At 42.5% G+C, this 16,157-nt stretch overlaps 1 protein-coding gene across 5 annotated transcripts in view; it reads left to right on the forward strand.

Annotated features, from left to right (window-relative positions):
- PCGF5 (polycomb group ring finger 5) overlaps window positions 1-16,157 on the forward strand; it is a 124,802-nt gene that overhangs the window by 51,053 nt on the left and 57,592 nt on the right. For 4 of the 5 annotated variants that reach the window (XM_058697141.1, XM_058697142.1, XM_058697138.1 and 1 more), the window contains exon 2: window positions 2,690-2,983. In XM_058697141.1, the coding sequence (XP_058553124.1) occupies window positions 2,872-2,983 (112 nt within the window). In that variant the 5' untranslated portion in view covers window positions 2,690-2,871. Of the gene's footprint in view, window positions 1-503; window positions 624-2,689; window positions 2,984-16,157 lie in introns of those variants that run through there. The other variant, XM_058697139.1, reaches the window with a different exon arrangement.

Genomic DNA, 16,157 nt, shown 5'->3' on the forward strand with positions numbered 1-16,157 from the left:
TAAGTTCGTTAGTGATTTTTACATAAGGTGTAAATCAAGGAATGTCTTCGTCCCGGCTGCTGCGCAGGTGGGACTGGCTTGGGGAAGACGCAGTTGAGTAGACAGTTTCACAGGGTGACTCATTATCAGCACTGACCGTTGCTTTTAAACGCACTAGGGAAAATGTACCAGACATTGTTATGATGAAAACAACCGGGAGGGGTGGCGAGAAGAAGAACCGAGATGAAATTTGGCCAAGGCTGCGAGTCGCGCTGAAGCCAAGGAGGCCAGGGCGGGCGGCAGGCCGCAGCACCTGCGAGGAGCGCGGGCAGGCGGGCGTGGCCTGCGGGCGTGGCGCCGGGGGCGTGGCCGGGGGCGTGGCCGGCCGGCGGCGCCGGCGGTTGGAAGGGGGTGGAGTTGCCCTTGGAGGCGGCACCGGCTCTGGGCCCCGAGGCCCGCCGCGCCCTATCGGGCCCGAGCCGAGTGGCCCCGCGGAGCCGGCGCGCTCCCGCCTGCAGGGGGAGGGCGGACGGGGCGCGGGGACCGGCCAGGCCGCGGCGGGCGCTGTTTCTCTTTCACTTTCCTTCCCTCTGAGGCCGGCGCGCTGGCGGGCGAGGAGCGGCGGCGGCGGCGGCGGCCGCGGGGTAGGTACCCGGCGGGCTTGAGAGCGGCCGAGGGGCCCCGGCCGCCCCCGCGCTCCCTGCCCAAGTTTGCGCCCGGGGCGGGAGCGGCACCTCCAGGCACCTGCCGCGGCCGGCCTCGCCTGGAGCCGGGAGTCTCTCGCAGCCGGGGGCGGGGTGTCCGGCCAGGGTCTGGGGGCTTTGGGGCCGCGTCCTGGCCTCGGGCGCGGAGAAGGTGGCGAGCTGCCGGCGCTCGGCCCCGGGAGAGGCGGCGCGTCTTCCCCGGAGCAGCCCCGGCCCGGCCCGGCCCGAGCGGCGCGTCCTCCGGGCCCGGGCCCGCGCACCTGCCAGGCGGGCGGGGCGGACTTGTGCTTGGACCGCCCCGGGCCGTGCTGCCGGGTCCCGCCGGAGGACGCGGATAAGTTCCCTTCCTCCCCGTCACTGCAAATACTTGCTTCCTTTAACCGTCGTGGTGACAGGACTCTGTGGCTCGGGTGGTATGAGATCGGGACCGTGCATTTCCTCTTTCAGAAGACTTTCTCTTAACTTTGGAGCTTCCTGGCAAGCCTGTGGACAAGGCAAGGCCCTTAGTCCCGATGTGTACAGGAGAAGCCGAAACCCAGGCACGGATATTAAATGCCTTGCGGAAGGTCATAAAGGGCCGCAGACCAGACCCGCCCCCCCTCCCCCCCCCCCCCCGCCCCGGCCGGCTGTTATTTATGCTCCCTTTGTGTTACACCCTCGACACAGTTCTCCTGAGCGGTTAGGATGACACCCCCAGAACCTGTAACTGCACATTCTTAATGGCGATGTGTCAATGGAATGATGCCTTTTACCTCTCCCATTGCTTTATACTCACCTGTGAGTTAACCGCTAAGATAGGAGAAAAGTTCCTGTTTATAGGATTAACTTAGGAAATCAGTACCTTCCTTCATGCTGTTTTCTCCTAGAACACATTTGTTTGTAAGAAACCTTTAAAACTTTTTTTTCCAGCAACTCCACGGACCAGCCAACTGTGCTAAACATTTCTGGAAAAAAAGTTAATGACGTTCAGTTCTTATTGTGTGCTAGCTTTATGTATATGGTCTTATTTAATCCTTACCACTCTAGGGCGCGCGCACTCTTTTCATTAATAGTTTAAAAACTGAGATTTAGAGAGGATAAATAACATTGCCCAAGTTATACATTTACTAAATGTGACCAGTTTCTATCAAAGAATTTGCAGTCTAATAGAGGAGATAAAGAATGAATGGAACTATAAATTAAATTAAAAGCAAGATGTAATAGGAGAGTAGTAAGGGTTAAACCCGAGAAGAGAGTACACTGAGCATAACTTTGGAGAAGGGTTTCCAAGGATACAGGTAGGATTTAGAGGAGAGGAAGGGCTTGTTGGACAGTGGGTATATAGAGCCTGCAAAATGGACTATGAGAGATCCTTTCACTTTGCCTGAAGAAAAGTGTTGAAGGGTATGCTAAGGTCAGCCTCTGAAGGTCTTGTATGGAAAGCTAAGGAATTTAAATGTCTGTCTGTTTGTAAAGAGGGAACACTGACAATCTTTGAAAAGAGGACCCGAATGTGATAGAATAAAATAAATCTGGTGGAATGTAAGATGGACTGCAGGTGGAGAGGTACTATTCAAATAGGGTGGCTATGGATGGAACGGAAAAGGACATCAACTTGATTTCACTGACTGGATGCAGGGTACAAAATGGAAATAGGAAGCATTTTGATAGGATAATGATTTCAATTTTGAATCTTGTAACTCGTATTGGAAAGGACTCCTAATAGAGAAGTCAAGCAGGTAGTTAAACTGCATTACTGAAGAGGTAAAGATATCAAAACTGGAGTTAACCGCTTTGGGTGTCACGTGTAGAATTGAGAGTTAAGGCTCCAGGATTGGATGAATTTGTCATTTTCCTGAATGACACCATAGCAGGTTTACAAATTAATGTGACAGTGAATGAAGTGTTCTGTTCACCCATACACCCAATTTGGAGCATATAACACTTGCTGCTAATATGTTATTAATACCGTATGAGGAATTTGACACTCTTTTTCTCTTATCTTTTTAAAATTACTGTGGAAACAGAGATGGGAAAACAGAACCACCAAAAGGAGTGATGACCAGCGATCTCATGATAAATCTGGATGTTAGTTCTCATGCCTCAGGACATCCAGTTGGGAACTCCACGCCGGCTCCTGGGATCAGACTTCGTCCGCTTACTACCCCTCTTTGCCTGAACTACTAAAGCCAGTCCTAGCTAACCACGAATGGCTACCCAAAGGAAACACTTGGTGAAAGATTTCAATCCTTATATCACCTGCTACATCTGTAAAGGGTACCTGATCAAGCCAACCACAGTGACAGAATGCCTCCATACCTGTGAGTATTCTTTTTTGTCATTTATGCCTCAGAAGTTATGGGCTACACTTGTTCTTTTAAAACCACCACATTTTGTTTTTATCTAGATTTTAGCTTTCAAAACAATGAGTATTCCAAGAATTAACTTTGAATCTATTTTCAGGATTGAATTTGTCATTAAGATACCAGGGGCATGAAATTTTTCTTGTATTATTATGTAATAGTTGACTTTTGTTTAATTTTCATGTTCTAAAAACCATAAACATATTATTGGATATAGTTTTTTGAAAAGCGAACCATTTTAGCTTTTTGATTTAAAAAAATTATATTGCAGGAATTAATCTCACAGGTTTTGTTTGGGTATGCTTGCTTTAATTCATTGGCTTTTTAAGACCTTAGTGTATGGTTGACTTACAAAAAGCTGTACATATTCAGTGTATGCAACTTGATGAGTTTAGAGATAAGTGTATGCCCATGAAATCATTACCATAGGTCATAAACCTATCTATTTCCTCTAAAAGTTTCCTCCCATGCTCTTGTTATTATTTTTTTGTGATATGACCACTGAATATAAAATCTATCCTCAGCAAATTTTAAGCATACAACACAGTAATATTAACGATAGGCTGTATGCCGTGCAGATCTCTAGGACTTCTTCGTCTTGTTGAACTGAAATTTTCTACCCTTTGACCAAAAAACCAGCAGCCTATGCATCACTTGGGAACTTACGAGAAATGCACATTAACAAGCCCCACTCCAGAATTACTGAATCAAAAGGTCTGGGAGTGGACCCAGCAATCTGTGTTCCATAAGCCCTCTAGGTGATTTGGAAGCATGATCAAGTTTGAAAACCTCTGTTCTAATATGGTCATGTCTATGGAACTCCTGTCAAGTTTCTTTCTCACCTGGCCTATCAGTAGAAGTTTCATTGTTCTAGCCACTTATGCCAGGATTCCACATACTTTCTGTGTTTCTGCCCATATGAAACTGTTTTCCTGTCTCAGTGAAAGTAATTCTAGTAAGTTCTAGTTTAATGCCTATTGTGTGCACCAAATAGATACTTTATTTTATATTATATATGTATATATATTTTTTATATATATTTTGTATACTTGGTTTCATTTTAGCTTTGCTTGAAACAGTCTGGAGTGGATATTGGGAAAGAGAGAGTATAGAGATTATCTTCATTTTGTGGGTGTGGAAACCTTGAGTTAAGTAACTTGCCCAGTGTCACAGCTAATGAGTGGTGAACCTTATTCAACTCCAAAGTTCATGCTCTAAGATCCTCCCTTTCACCTGTTCTCCTGCTACTGAACTGACATAATACTACACCAGGAGTTTTAGATAGGTACAAAATAGAGAATCACCTGGAAATGGTTAAAATGGTAAATTTTATGTAATATATAGTGTACCACAATAAAAGCAAAATAGAATCGTTTTAAGAAGCTGTTTAAAATACATACACTCAGGGGCGCCTGGGTGGCTCAGTCGGTTGGGCGTCCGACTTCAGCCCACGTAATGATCTCGCGGTGAGTTCGAGCCCCGCGTCGGGCTCTGTGCTGACAGCTCGGAGCCTGGAGCCTGCTTCTGATTCTGTGTCTCCCTCTCTTTCTGCCCCCCCCCCCCCAACTCATGCTCTGTCTCCCTCTGTCTCAGAAATAAATAAACATTAAAAAAAATTAAAAATAAAATAAAATACATATGCTCAGATTTCCACCTAGAGCGATTTGGTGAATCAGTTGTGGTGAGGTCTGTGTATGTGTATTTTGGAAAACCTCTCCAAGTGATGGAGATATGTATTACCTTTGGGTATTACTGGCCTATGCTATTCAATTAGCAATTAACTATGAACTGTCTTGAAATACTAATTTGCTGTTGCCCTGTATCATTACTTAACTTGAATAATTACCAGTTAAATGTCATTGAACAAATATTTATTGAATACCTATTGTGTGCCAGGCACTGTCCATTCTGGACACAGAGGATACCGCAGTGAACAGGATAGTCAAACATCTGGGCTCTCAAGAAGCTTAGATTCGAGTAGCTGAAACTAATAATAAATATGTGCCATGTAAGATAATGATAAATGCTATGAAGAGAAATAAAGAAGGGTTGTGGATAGGAGAGATGGGGTTATTTTATATACAGTGTCAGGGTTGGCCTCTTTGATACGATGACATTTGAACACAAACCTGAAGGAATTGAGCTCTGTGTATATATGGGAAGAGCATTCTAGATGGAGGGAAAAGCAAGTATAAGGCCTTGAGGTGGGAATGCCCTTGGCAGGTTTATGGAACAGCAATCAGAAGGCTATCACTGCATGTCAGCTGAAAGATTATAGGGCCTTCAACCAGGGTAATGAGGTGTGCAATGGAGGCGGGGAAGAGTGGATTGTGGATGTATTTTGGAGGAAGAGCCAACAGGATGTGAATACTCTAGGGCAAGGACTCAATCTTCTACTTACATGTTGCCCACTACTACCAAGCATGGTACCCAGACCTGGTCCACGGTCTGTTTTGTTTTACTTCTTCTAACATTTGTGCATTATTTTCATATTTGGATTTCTCCAGCAAAAACTGCCAAATCTGGGAGATAAGAAGAAAGCACAAATTCTCCAATTTCTGCCTTTCTAATGCAGATTTTATATCTGTTTTTCTGAAAGAAAATTTTCTCTGAGACATAATAAAATCCCAATTTTAAATTGAGATGGAAAACAAAAGATTCCAGAAGTATAAACAGTCATGTTATAAGCAAGGGCTATGTTTATGTTTGCAACAGCAGTTTAAAGTCTAAAGGGGTAAGTGACAGTTTAACAGCACAAGTCATTCTGGCCTGAAAAACTCCTTGGCCATCATCAAGCCCCTTTGCTGAAAGAGAATGTATGTGGCAGAAGTGGGATTAAAAGACAGTGGTAAATAAATCATAAATGTGGCCTTTATCATCAGCAGAGAATACCAAATAATAGAGTAAATGATGGAGTCAGATACTCAACCCAGTGTTTCTGGAGAGCTAAGGATCCTGTAGTACTCATCTTTATTCACTTTCTGGCCCTTGGATTTCTGGGTACTATTTTGCTTGTATTTATATTGGAGCTTGTAGGCAAAAACTATCCCATTTGCAAAGTATCTTATTTGTAACGATAAGATAATACTGCAACTCAGCGTTTCTCAGTCATTGGTTGGGTCTTTGATCTTACCCAGTTTTCTTTTTTTTTTTTTAATAAGTTTTTTTTTTTTTAATATTTATTCATTTTTGAGACAGAGAAAGACAGAGCATGAACGGGGGGTGGGTCAGAGAGAGGGAGACACAGAATCCGAAGCAGGCTCCAGGCTCCGAGCTGTCAGCACAGAGCCGGATGCGGGGCTCAAACCCACGAACCGTGATATCATGACCTGAGCCGAAGTTGGACGCTCAACCGACTGAGCCACCCAGGCACCCTTACCCAGTTTTCTAATGTATAATATGGGTCAGATATAATGATGCTGTGATTTGAGATAGTATAAAATATAAAAGTAAGATGGCCAAATGGGACAGGAGGAAAGTGAGAAATGTTAAGTGACGCTGCAGTACATCATCATATTTTTTATCTTGACTGATAGAATATAGAAAGAATATCTTATTAAAATAACTCTGTACAAAGACTATGATTTTGTGATTCTTTAAAGAATGGGTAAAGAAGGGGCGCCTGGGTGGCGCAGTCGGTTAAGCGTCCGACTTCAGCCAGGTCACGATCTCGCGGTCCGTGAGTTCGAGCCCCGCGTCAGGCTCTGGGCCGATGGCTCGGAGCCTGGAGCCTGTTTCCGATTCTGTGTCTCCCTCTCTCTCTGCCCCTCCCCCGTTCATGCTCTGTCTCTCTCTGTCCCAAAAATAAATAAAAAACGTTGAAAAAAAAATTAAAAAAAAAAAAGAATGGGTAAAGAAAATAGTTCTTACTATGAAAATTCATGATATAAGATTCTGGTCTTACTTGAATTTTGAAAATTAAAATATATAAATGGAGCTTTACCGTTGATGAGTAAAACCAGACATGGAATCTGCCCTTCTGGACTTTCTGGTCAAATGAGGAAGGACAGAATAATCAAGTTAAGAAATACATGAAATTTGGATGCTGATAAGTGCAGTAAAACTAATGAAACGGAATGATATAATAGCAGGTATGTGTCGGGATATTGCAGCAGAATGGCATGCAAGATAAGAAACTAGAGTGTTTTTTGAAATTCCTAAAGCCATAGGCCCTGGCCTTCTCAGGCAGAGATGTGAGTAAGCTTGGGCCTGGCTGCGGTAGAAATGCATGCAGCAGGGCGGGAGGTGGGAATCATGCATGATGCTCCCCGCTGTCATATGGATACATGAAGTTACTTTTTTCCTTTGGGATACTCTGCAAATGCATTTCACCTCTTTGTCTCTCCTCCTCAGATCAGATAGGTTGATGCTCTCCCATTCTCCCAGTAAGTTCTGGAGCTAACACTGCCCGGCTTCCCTGTTGATGTAGAAAGAAGGGCCAACAGAACCAGCATGATAAGTGACTGCAGCAGCCCTCGATGTTAGCACGCCAGCTGTGTGGAAGAAAGAGAAAGGAGCAAGCCAGTTAGAAGGATGTGGGAGGCAGAGGTGACAGGGCAGGCTGTGTCCCAGGCTCTGGGCAAGGAATTGCCAAAACAAACAGACAGACAAAGCTTACAAAAGCCCCCATTTTTAAGTAGGTTTGTACCTCACCTACTAACACCACTTCTCTAAAGCAGGCCAAGGACACTTGATAAAAAGATAAATTTTTTAAATTAGGTGGAAATTAACATACAAATGAGTTTTATCTTTGGTCACTTCATGCTGGATGAGCTAAATCCACATTAACCATGGTTGCAGATCTATGAGATCATTTTAATAACCCAAAACTTAAGGAAGTAAACGTCCTTCCAAATAATTATTGAATTATTTAAAATATTTAGTTGTCAGTCACTTTGCTAACCACTGGAGTAGAGTGGTAAAAAAAAAAAAAAAAGATTGATTTAGAACTTAAACTCTATCAAGCAAACTTCTCATAAGCCAAGAAAAAAATTCTACTTGTGTATTTGGATCTTTTTCTTTTCCACGTGAGCTCACCTACTCTGGGACTTCAGCTGCATGTGCTGATGTCTCCCAATCTTTATTTCTGGCATAAACCTTTCTTCTGAGCTTCAAAATCCTCCTGGTGTCCACCTGGATGTCCTGAAGCCATCTGGAGCTCAGCATGTCTAAAAATGAGTGAATGGGATACTGATCTTCAGTTATTCCAGCAGGAAATAAGCTCCACACTCGACTCTGTTTACCCTCCCTAACAGAATGGGGACCAAGTCCTGTCTGGTCTCTCTCTTTAATCCCTCTCAAATCTGTCCCTTCACTGCCACCCCCCTGTGACTGTTCAGGCCCTCATTACTTCTGCCCAAAGTCTCTGCAACTCACTTCTAACCTGTGTCAAAGCATGATCATTTAAACAGTTTACTGTCTTCACTGCTCACTCATCAGCTGACCCAGAATTTCTTAGAGATACCCAGGTGCCTCGGGATAAATTGAAACTACTTAGCCGTGCCCACATCTTCCTCCCTCACTGCCTACTGCACATACAGGCACATACTTGGTTCAGCAGTGTGCTCTGCTTTAGAATGCACTTCACCCATATGCCCAGTGAGCAGATGCACATCCTTTAAAACTCATCTCCTCCAAGATATGCCACCGACTTGCTACCATAGGTAGCTTTGGGTTACGTGTACCTTAGTGCCTGGTACTTAGGTGCTTGATAAAGGATCAAATGAATAAATAAATGGCCAATTTGTTGATTATTTTATTGTGTTTTTTCTTTCAGAGATTCATACGCAGTAATAGGTAGCTTGAAAGGCACGTAGGCAATGTCAATTAGGAATTACATATTTTGAAAAACGGTCTTCTACAATTTAGGGGGAAGCCTCGTGGGTCTTAGGGAGAGAGAGACACTGGATTGGGGACCAGAGATTGGCAGTTCTAGATTAAAGGATGCTCTGTCTCTTGCACCAGGATCCTCAGAAACTTTTTGAGGTTGCTTAGGGTGTATTTGCTTGTGGCTGTATAGGTTGTTGACTTAAAATTAAAGACTTTTCACTTCAACTAAGAACAAAGGAGCTTTGTTCCGGCAGCTAAAATGTGGAGAATACAGTGCGTTGGTTCTTAACTCTCTTGTGGTTAGCGGCCCCTGTAAGAGTGATGATTCTTTCCCCAGGAGAAAAAGAAGGTTATAGACATAGAAATCTGTGGTACAGGAAAGGAAAGCTTTCTTCTTTGTGCCCTTTCAGAGATTGTGGCAGTAATCCCTGTACAGAGAACAAATTCTTTGGAAAAGTGTTGTTGTACTTAGTTTTTAACTTATGCAAAGAAGAAGGGTTAATTGATAATTAAGTATAGTTGATGTGACAGTTAAGGGACTTGGTGATTTTATGTGGTAATAAGTAAAAATAAAGGAACAACACAATCAGAAGGTGGTAAAATTTAAGTATAACCAACCATTTATTGTTTTTGAACAAGTATCATAAATATGTAAGTACTTTAAGGTACAGAGATTTCTTGATATGTTCATACTCGATGTTTAAAAATCTTAGGCTACATCCACTTGCTATATCCAAAGCGCAGTCTCCATCTGCCAGCAACAACATCACCTGGGAACTTGTTAAAAGTGCAAATTCTTGGGCCTTACCGTAGACCTGCTGAATCAAAATCTCTGGGGACAAGGCCAGAAATCTGTGTAATGACAAGCTTTCAGGTGATTCTGTGATGTGCTAGTTTGAAAAGCACAGCTCATGACCAGACTTTTATAATACTAGCATACTTCAACTAGGCAGTCTGTAATCATACTGCAATTAAATCACACCATAATTAAAATAAATGCTAATAAAAGATTAAACTAATGGCTATTATTTATTGAGTGTTTGTTGTATTTGGGGTCATGAGCTTTACATTTATTATCTTATTCAATCTTCCCAAGAACCCCTCAAGTTAGGTGGTATTATTTAATCATTCAACAGATGTTTATTAGCACCTACATTGTGCCAATCATTATTCTAGGCAATGGAAACACAGCAATAAACAAGACAGACCTAGTCTGCACCCTCCTGGAACTTCTGTTCTAATTGGAGAGACAGACAATAAGCAAGTAAACAGGATAATTTCAGATGCTATGTATAACAACAGCTATGAGAAACAACAAAACAGAGAAAGGTCTTTCTTGGGACTTACCATTTGAACAGAGACCAAAATAATAGGAAAGAGCAAGCTGTGAGAACGGTTGAGGGGAGAGTATTTCAGATTTTATCACAGTGTTTTTTCACAGAAATAGGACTCAGAAAGGTTAAGTAACGAAGCTGATAAATGCTGGAGCTGGGTTTGGAATCCTGGACATCTGACTCTGGCATATCTTCATAATAAATTATGATATTTTCCTAATTTTATTTTTTCTTCTTTCTGCTTGGCTTTGTTTCTGAAGCTTCTTTAAGCAAAGAGGTGAATTTAAATATACGTATATACAGAGGGAGAGCGCGCACACGCGTGCACGTGAGCTCACACACACGGCTCTCCCAACTATGTTTGCATGACAGTATACCTGTCATTATGTACCCAATCATCTGAATTTATTAATTTATTAATATTAAGTAGCCATTATATTGAAGGAAAGATATAAATTGAACTTTCCAATAAGGTATTGTTTATAAATTTCAATTTTTTGAGGCAAGACTTTTTCTTAGAATAAAAATCAAAGACCTAATTAGGAATTATATTTAAAGTCTCAACAGGTTGCACGTACAGTGTTTCAGGATTGTACTAGAAATGAGGTGAGGTCAATGGTATACTGATGTTACATGTTTCAAACAATATTTTGGCAGAAACTAGACATTCATTTATGAAAGTGATTATAGTGTTCATTTTGATGATTCTTTTTAAATAAGAAAATAATTATGGGTCTTAATCTAGGTGTTACTAGCAATAATGCTAAAGAAAAATCATTAAATTTATGGTTCTTTTAGCTTTTGAAACTGTGCATGAGATAATAAAGAATGTTTAAACAGTTGAGCAGAGCATCATAGTGGACACTAAAAGACAAAACTAGGGATAACAAATTTAAAAATGAAATTGTCTTATATTGCCTTCTGAAAATAAATTATATCTAGGTCATAATCGTTTGTGATCAGTGACGGATTGAAAAAAAATATGTACCCTAAAATAAGTAAGTATTCAGAGTTAGAAATCATGGTTAGTGTACTGGTATGTTTAAGAGTCGAACACAATGGTTGAATGTAACCATTATGAGTAAGTACAGTCCAAACATGTAGAAAAGGCAGAAAACAATTTCTATTTGGATGCTTTGAAGACTTTTCATAACTACTAATTTTTTATAACATACTGGTTTTTTTTTTTAAGTTTCTTCATTAGAGAGAGAGAGAGAGAGAATGAGTGGGAGAGGGGCAAAGAGAGAGGGAGACACAGAATCCGAAGCAGGCTCCAGGCTCTGAGCTGGGCTCGAGTCCACGAACTGTGAGATCATGACCTGAGCCGAAGTCAGATGCTTAACCGACTGAGCCACCCAGGCGCCCCGATTGGTTTTTACCAGGCTACTATATTGTATCAAAAAATTTAAAACCAAGGGGCGCCTGGGTGGCGCAGTCGGTTGAGCGTCCGACTTCAGCCAGGTCACGATCTCGCGGTCCGTGAGTTCGAGCCCCGCGTCAGGCTCTGGGCCGATGGCTCGGAGCCTGGGGCCTGTTTCCGATTCTGTGTCTCCCTCTCTCTCTGCCCCTCCCCCGTTCATGCTCTGTCTCTCTCTGTCCCAAAAATAAATAAAAAACGTTGAAAAAAAAAAATTTAAAAAAAAAAAAAAATTTAAAACCAATAGACAAAGCTTTGTTCTCTCAGAATGTTCAACTGCTGACATTTCTTTATTCAGTTAACAGAAAATGATCACTGTATTTTAGAAAACTAAAATAGATTTTAATTTCTGTTGAATTAACTCTTTTTAATTGTCAAAAAAAATCACTAGTAAATTCAGAATCTCTTCCCTTGCTCTAGTTAAGTATGTAGGCTGATTTCTGACTTGACTACAGTAGGACACTATAGGCCCTAAAATCCTGGCTCCCTTTATTATTCCTAACCCTTGTGTCCTCCTTTATTTCACAAATATTTACCGAGCACCTCCTCCTCCAGGTACTATTCTGGGCACCTGGGACACATCAGGCAGCATAGTAGGCAATAGGTAAGTCATAGTGTATAGTAGTAGGAGGTGGTAACTGCTCTAGAAAAAAGGAAAGTCAAACTGGGTAAAGGGAATTGGGCAGTGACATGTTACAATTTAAAATAAGCCTGGGGGCACCTGGGTGACTCAGTCAGCTGAGCATCTGACTCTTGATTTAGGCTCAGGTCATGATCTCATGGTTGTGAGATCAAGCCCCATCGATGTTGGGCTCCACTCTGTGTGTGGAGCCTACTTCAGATTCTCTATCTCTCTCTCTCTCTCTCCCCCTCTCTCTCCCTCTCTCTCCCTCTCTCTGACCCTTTTTCTTTCGCTCTCTTTCCCTCTCTCTCTCTCTTTCTCTCTCTCTCTCAAAAAAAAAATAAATAAACCTGTGTTCAGGGTAGACCTCATTGAGAAAGTAACATTTAGACATTTAAGGGTGCGTGGGTGGCTCAGTGTTAAGCGTCTGACTTCGCCTCAGGTCACGATCTCACAGTTCATGAGTTCATGAGTTCATGAGTTTGAGCCCCGTGTCAGGCTCTGTGCTGACAGCTCAGATTCTGTGTGTCCCTTTCTGTCTGCCTCTCCCTCACTTTTATGTGCGTGCTTTCTCTCCGTCCCCCTCTCCCTGTCTCCCCCCGCCCCCGTCAAAAATAAACAAACATTTAAAAAAATTTAAAAAAAGGAAAGTGGCATTTGAATGGACAAGGAGGTGAAGGAGTTAGCCAATCACATATCCGAGGAGAGACTATTTCAGGTAGAAGAAGAGCAAGAGCGAAGGCTTTAAGGCAGGCGTGTGCCTGCCATGTTGAGAAATGGTCAGGAGGCCAGTGTGGCCACGTGGCAGTGGGTAAAGGAGAGTTGAGGAAGGTAATGGGGTGGATGTGGGCCACAGGCACAGTGCACAGTTCTTGTAGAGCCACTTTAAGAAGTTTGGCTTTTACTCTGAGAAAAACAAGACCCATTTCAGGCAGAGTTTTGAGTAGAGGAATAACATGATCTAACAACATTTAAGAGCATTACTCAGACTCCTGTTGAAAATGGACCCGTTAGGAATGATTGCAAATAAGCCAGGCAAGAGGTGGTGATGGCTTGCACCAATGGGGTGGTGGTGGTGAAAGTGGTCAGATTCTGCTTGTATTTGAAGGCAGAGCCAGATTTGCTAATGAACTAACGGTGGGTCATACAAGAAAAAGGAATTAAGGATATCTTCAAGGTTTTTGGCCTGAGAAACTTGAAGGATAAAGATGTCACTAAAGCATGTAGGACAAACTGAGGGTGGGAGATCAAGTGGTTGTTTTTTGGAAATTGAACAAAAAGCTGTGAGGGACACTGTGAGACATCCAGAGATACCGAGTTGGGAGGTGGACATAGGAGTCCAGAGATTATCGGCATATAGATGTATGTAAACAATGGAAGCACCGAGGGAGGGAGTGTAGATAGAGAAAAAGGGCAAGGACTGACCCGGGGACGCTGAGAAGGAGAAGAGGAGGCCTGAGGTAGGAGGAAGACTGCACATCACCTGGAGGAGGAGTCAGCTGAGTCAGCAGGGTTGAGGTAGACAGGACTGAAGTGTAGACCTCTAGGTTTAGCTACCTGGAGGTCACAGATCATCTCATCAAGCAGTTTCAGTGGAGGGGTCAGAAATACTATAGGACAGGAGAGAGAGGGAAGATGGCGGCGTAGGAGGACGCTGGGCTCACCGCGCGTCCTGCTGATCAGTGGAGGGGTCAGGAGTGAAAGTCTGGATAGATATGAAAGGCTGGAAATTCCTTAACTCCCTGGTTTTGATGATTGTAGTATGATTATGTAAGTATTTAACCTTCATGAAGGTAAAGAAAAGGTGAAAAAAATCGGGAAGAGAGGAACTGGGGAGAATAAGTGTGGTACCTCTGAAATGGAGTGATAGCTCACAAGGGAAGTAGAGTCAACAGAAGTTTGTGGGGTTTTTTTTTTTTTAAGGTGGAGAAATAATGTGTTTGCATGTTGACGGGAATCTCAGCAAAGACTAATGTAGGTGAAAGGGGAGACGCACTGGAACAGTGTTCTTGGGCCATTGGGAGGGGATCTAGTCCACAGGCAGAGACTGGCGTGAGATAGACACGTGAATGTTTGGAAACAGGCAAGAGCACAAAGTCAAGATGCTAGTAAGTAAACAGATGTGGTATGAACTCTTTCAGTTTTGTTTTTTTTTCTTTCCCTTTTGCTTTCAGTAAAAAGGAAGCGAGGCCATCAGTGGATAGTGAGGATGGGGGAGGAAATGTTGGGGATTTGAGCAGAGGAGAAGTTATGAAGTATTAGCAAAGAGTGTAACAGACTTGGGGCAGATGCACGACCCACTGACGTTCACGGTCATGAGTTTAAGGGGAGAGACCAGTCAGCATGGTGCGTGTGTTTGTCCCACAGTGTCCCACTGTAATCCTGTAGAAGCAGAGTATGTAGAGAGGTGGATTTTGTGGGGGTATAATAGTTTAAATGAACCAAGTATGTCGAAAAAAAGAGGCAAAAGAACTGAAGTAGAAGAGAGCAGAGCTATTCAAGGGCATGAACGAGGAAGTATAATTATTTTGATTGATCACAGAATTTATATGGATAAAGAGGGGGACGAGGGAAGTGCTGCACTGACTGAACTACCAGACTCTACCCTGACCTTGGAGTCCTTCTTGACTCCTTAAACCTTTCTGTGGAAGTGGAGTACCCTTTCTAGCCTTTCTGGACCTTTTGGTCTCCTGGACTACTTGGTCTGAGATCCCCCTACCATGCTTAAATCCCAAGACTCTATCCTGATCCTGTTCAGAAAATTCTTTTTGCTACCTGTTCCTCTGTCCTGGCCAGATAATAATGATAATAAAGCATTCTGCTCAGTAGAAAGGAATGCTGTCCTTAGTGTTCACCATGAAACCACAACTCATGTAGGCCTTTGAAAGAAATATGCTATGTATGACATGAGAGAAATAAAGATGTTTATTAGTTCCTTATGGAAGTAAAACCAGAAGATACCATCTCATGGAAGCAAATGGCAGATATTCTGGAAAACTTTTTAAAAACTGTCAGTTTCACACATAAGAGTATGCATCAAAAGCAGGAAACTGATGCCTCTTCTCTTTGCAGATGACCACGGTTTACTTCCAGACTGTTAGCAGATAATAGATAAATTTTTCAAAGGCAAAAAGTATCAAATGAGTGCTATCAAGAAGGGTATATAAAGATGGTGATGTGTTTAAGGAAACTAGAAAAAACATGCTTCTGTGTTAACAGATAAAACTAACACATTCAGATGATTTTAACAGCGGAAGTCAGCATTTGATCACGTTCAATAAACGGCATTACTAATGAATGACTACACCAAGGACATGAGAGAAAAGAATATTATTGTTTTATTATCAGTGATAGCAGACTCTGCTCAAGAAGAGAAATTTGTGCAGATTAGTTTGTGTCATCAAAGCTGGGAAGCTAGCCCTCTGTGATACATAAGAGATGTGGGTGGACCATATATCTAAGATAGCAACAACAAATGGTCCTTGTACCTGTTGTGAAGAACTCTCTCCCTCAAGAATTTGAAAATAAAGTAAAATAGATAGCCCTGGAATAAACTGTGAAATCAACAGATGACAGTGCTTCAGAGCAGGTATGTGCAAAGTGATTGGGAAGAGACAGAACAAGGTAAGGCCTAGGCAAGTGGGGCTGTGCTGGAATTATATTAAACATATAAAGTTAAGGAAGGAGTGTGTAGTGGAGAAATGTTGGTAAATCTTGGAACCTCCACCCCAGAAAAAGAAATATCACACATGCAGAGATAGGCAGTTCCCATTCAGGTGAAGGAGTGTGTCATAAATATCATACCTGAATTGCAAGACTCTCTAGGGTGGAAATGGCTGCAGAGGATTGATCCCAATACATGATAGACATTTCAAGTTTTGTTAGCAAGGTCGTCTGGTATTTAAGATGGACACATGAAACTGATGCCGT

This window comes from Neofelis nebulosa, chromosome 13 (genome assembly GCF_028018385.1).
Source record: "Neofelis nebulosa isolate mNeoNeb1 chromosome 13, mNeoNeb1.pri, whole genome shotgun sequence".
NCBI classification, from domain to species: Eukaryota; Metazoa; Chordata; class Mammalia; order Carnivora; family Felidae; genus Neofelis; species Neofelis nebulosa.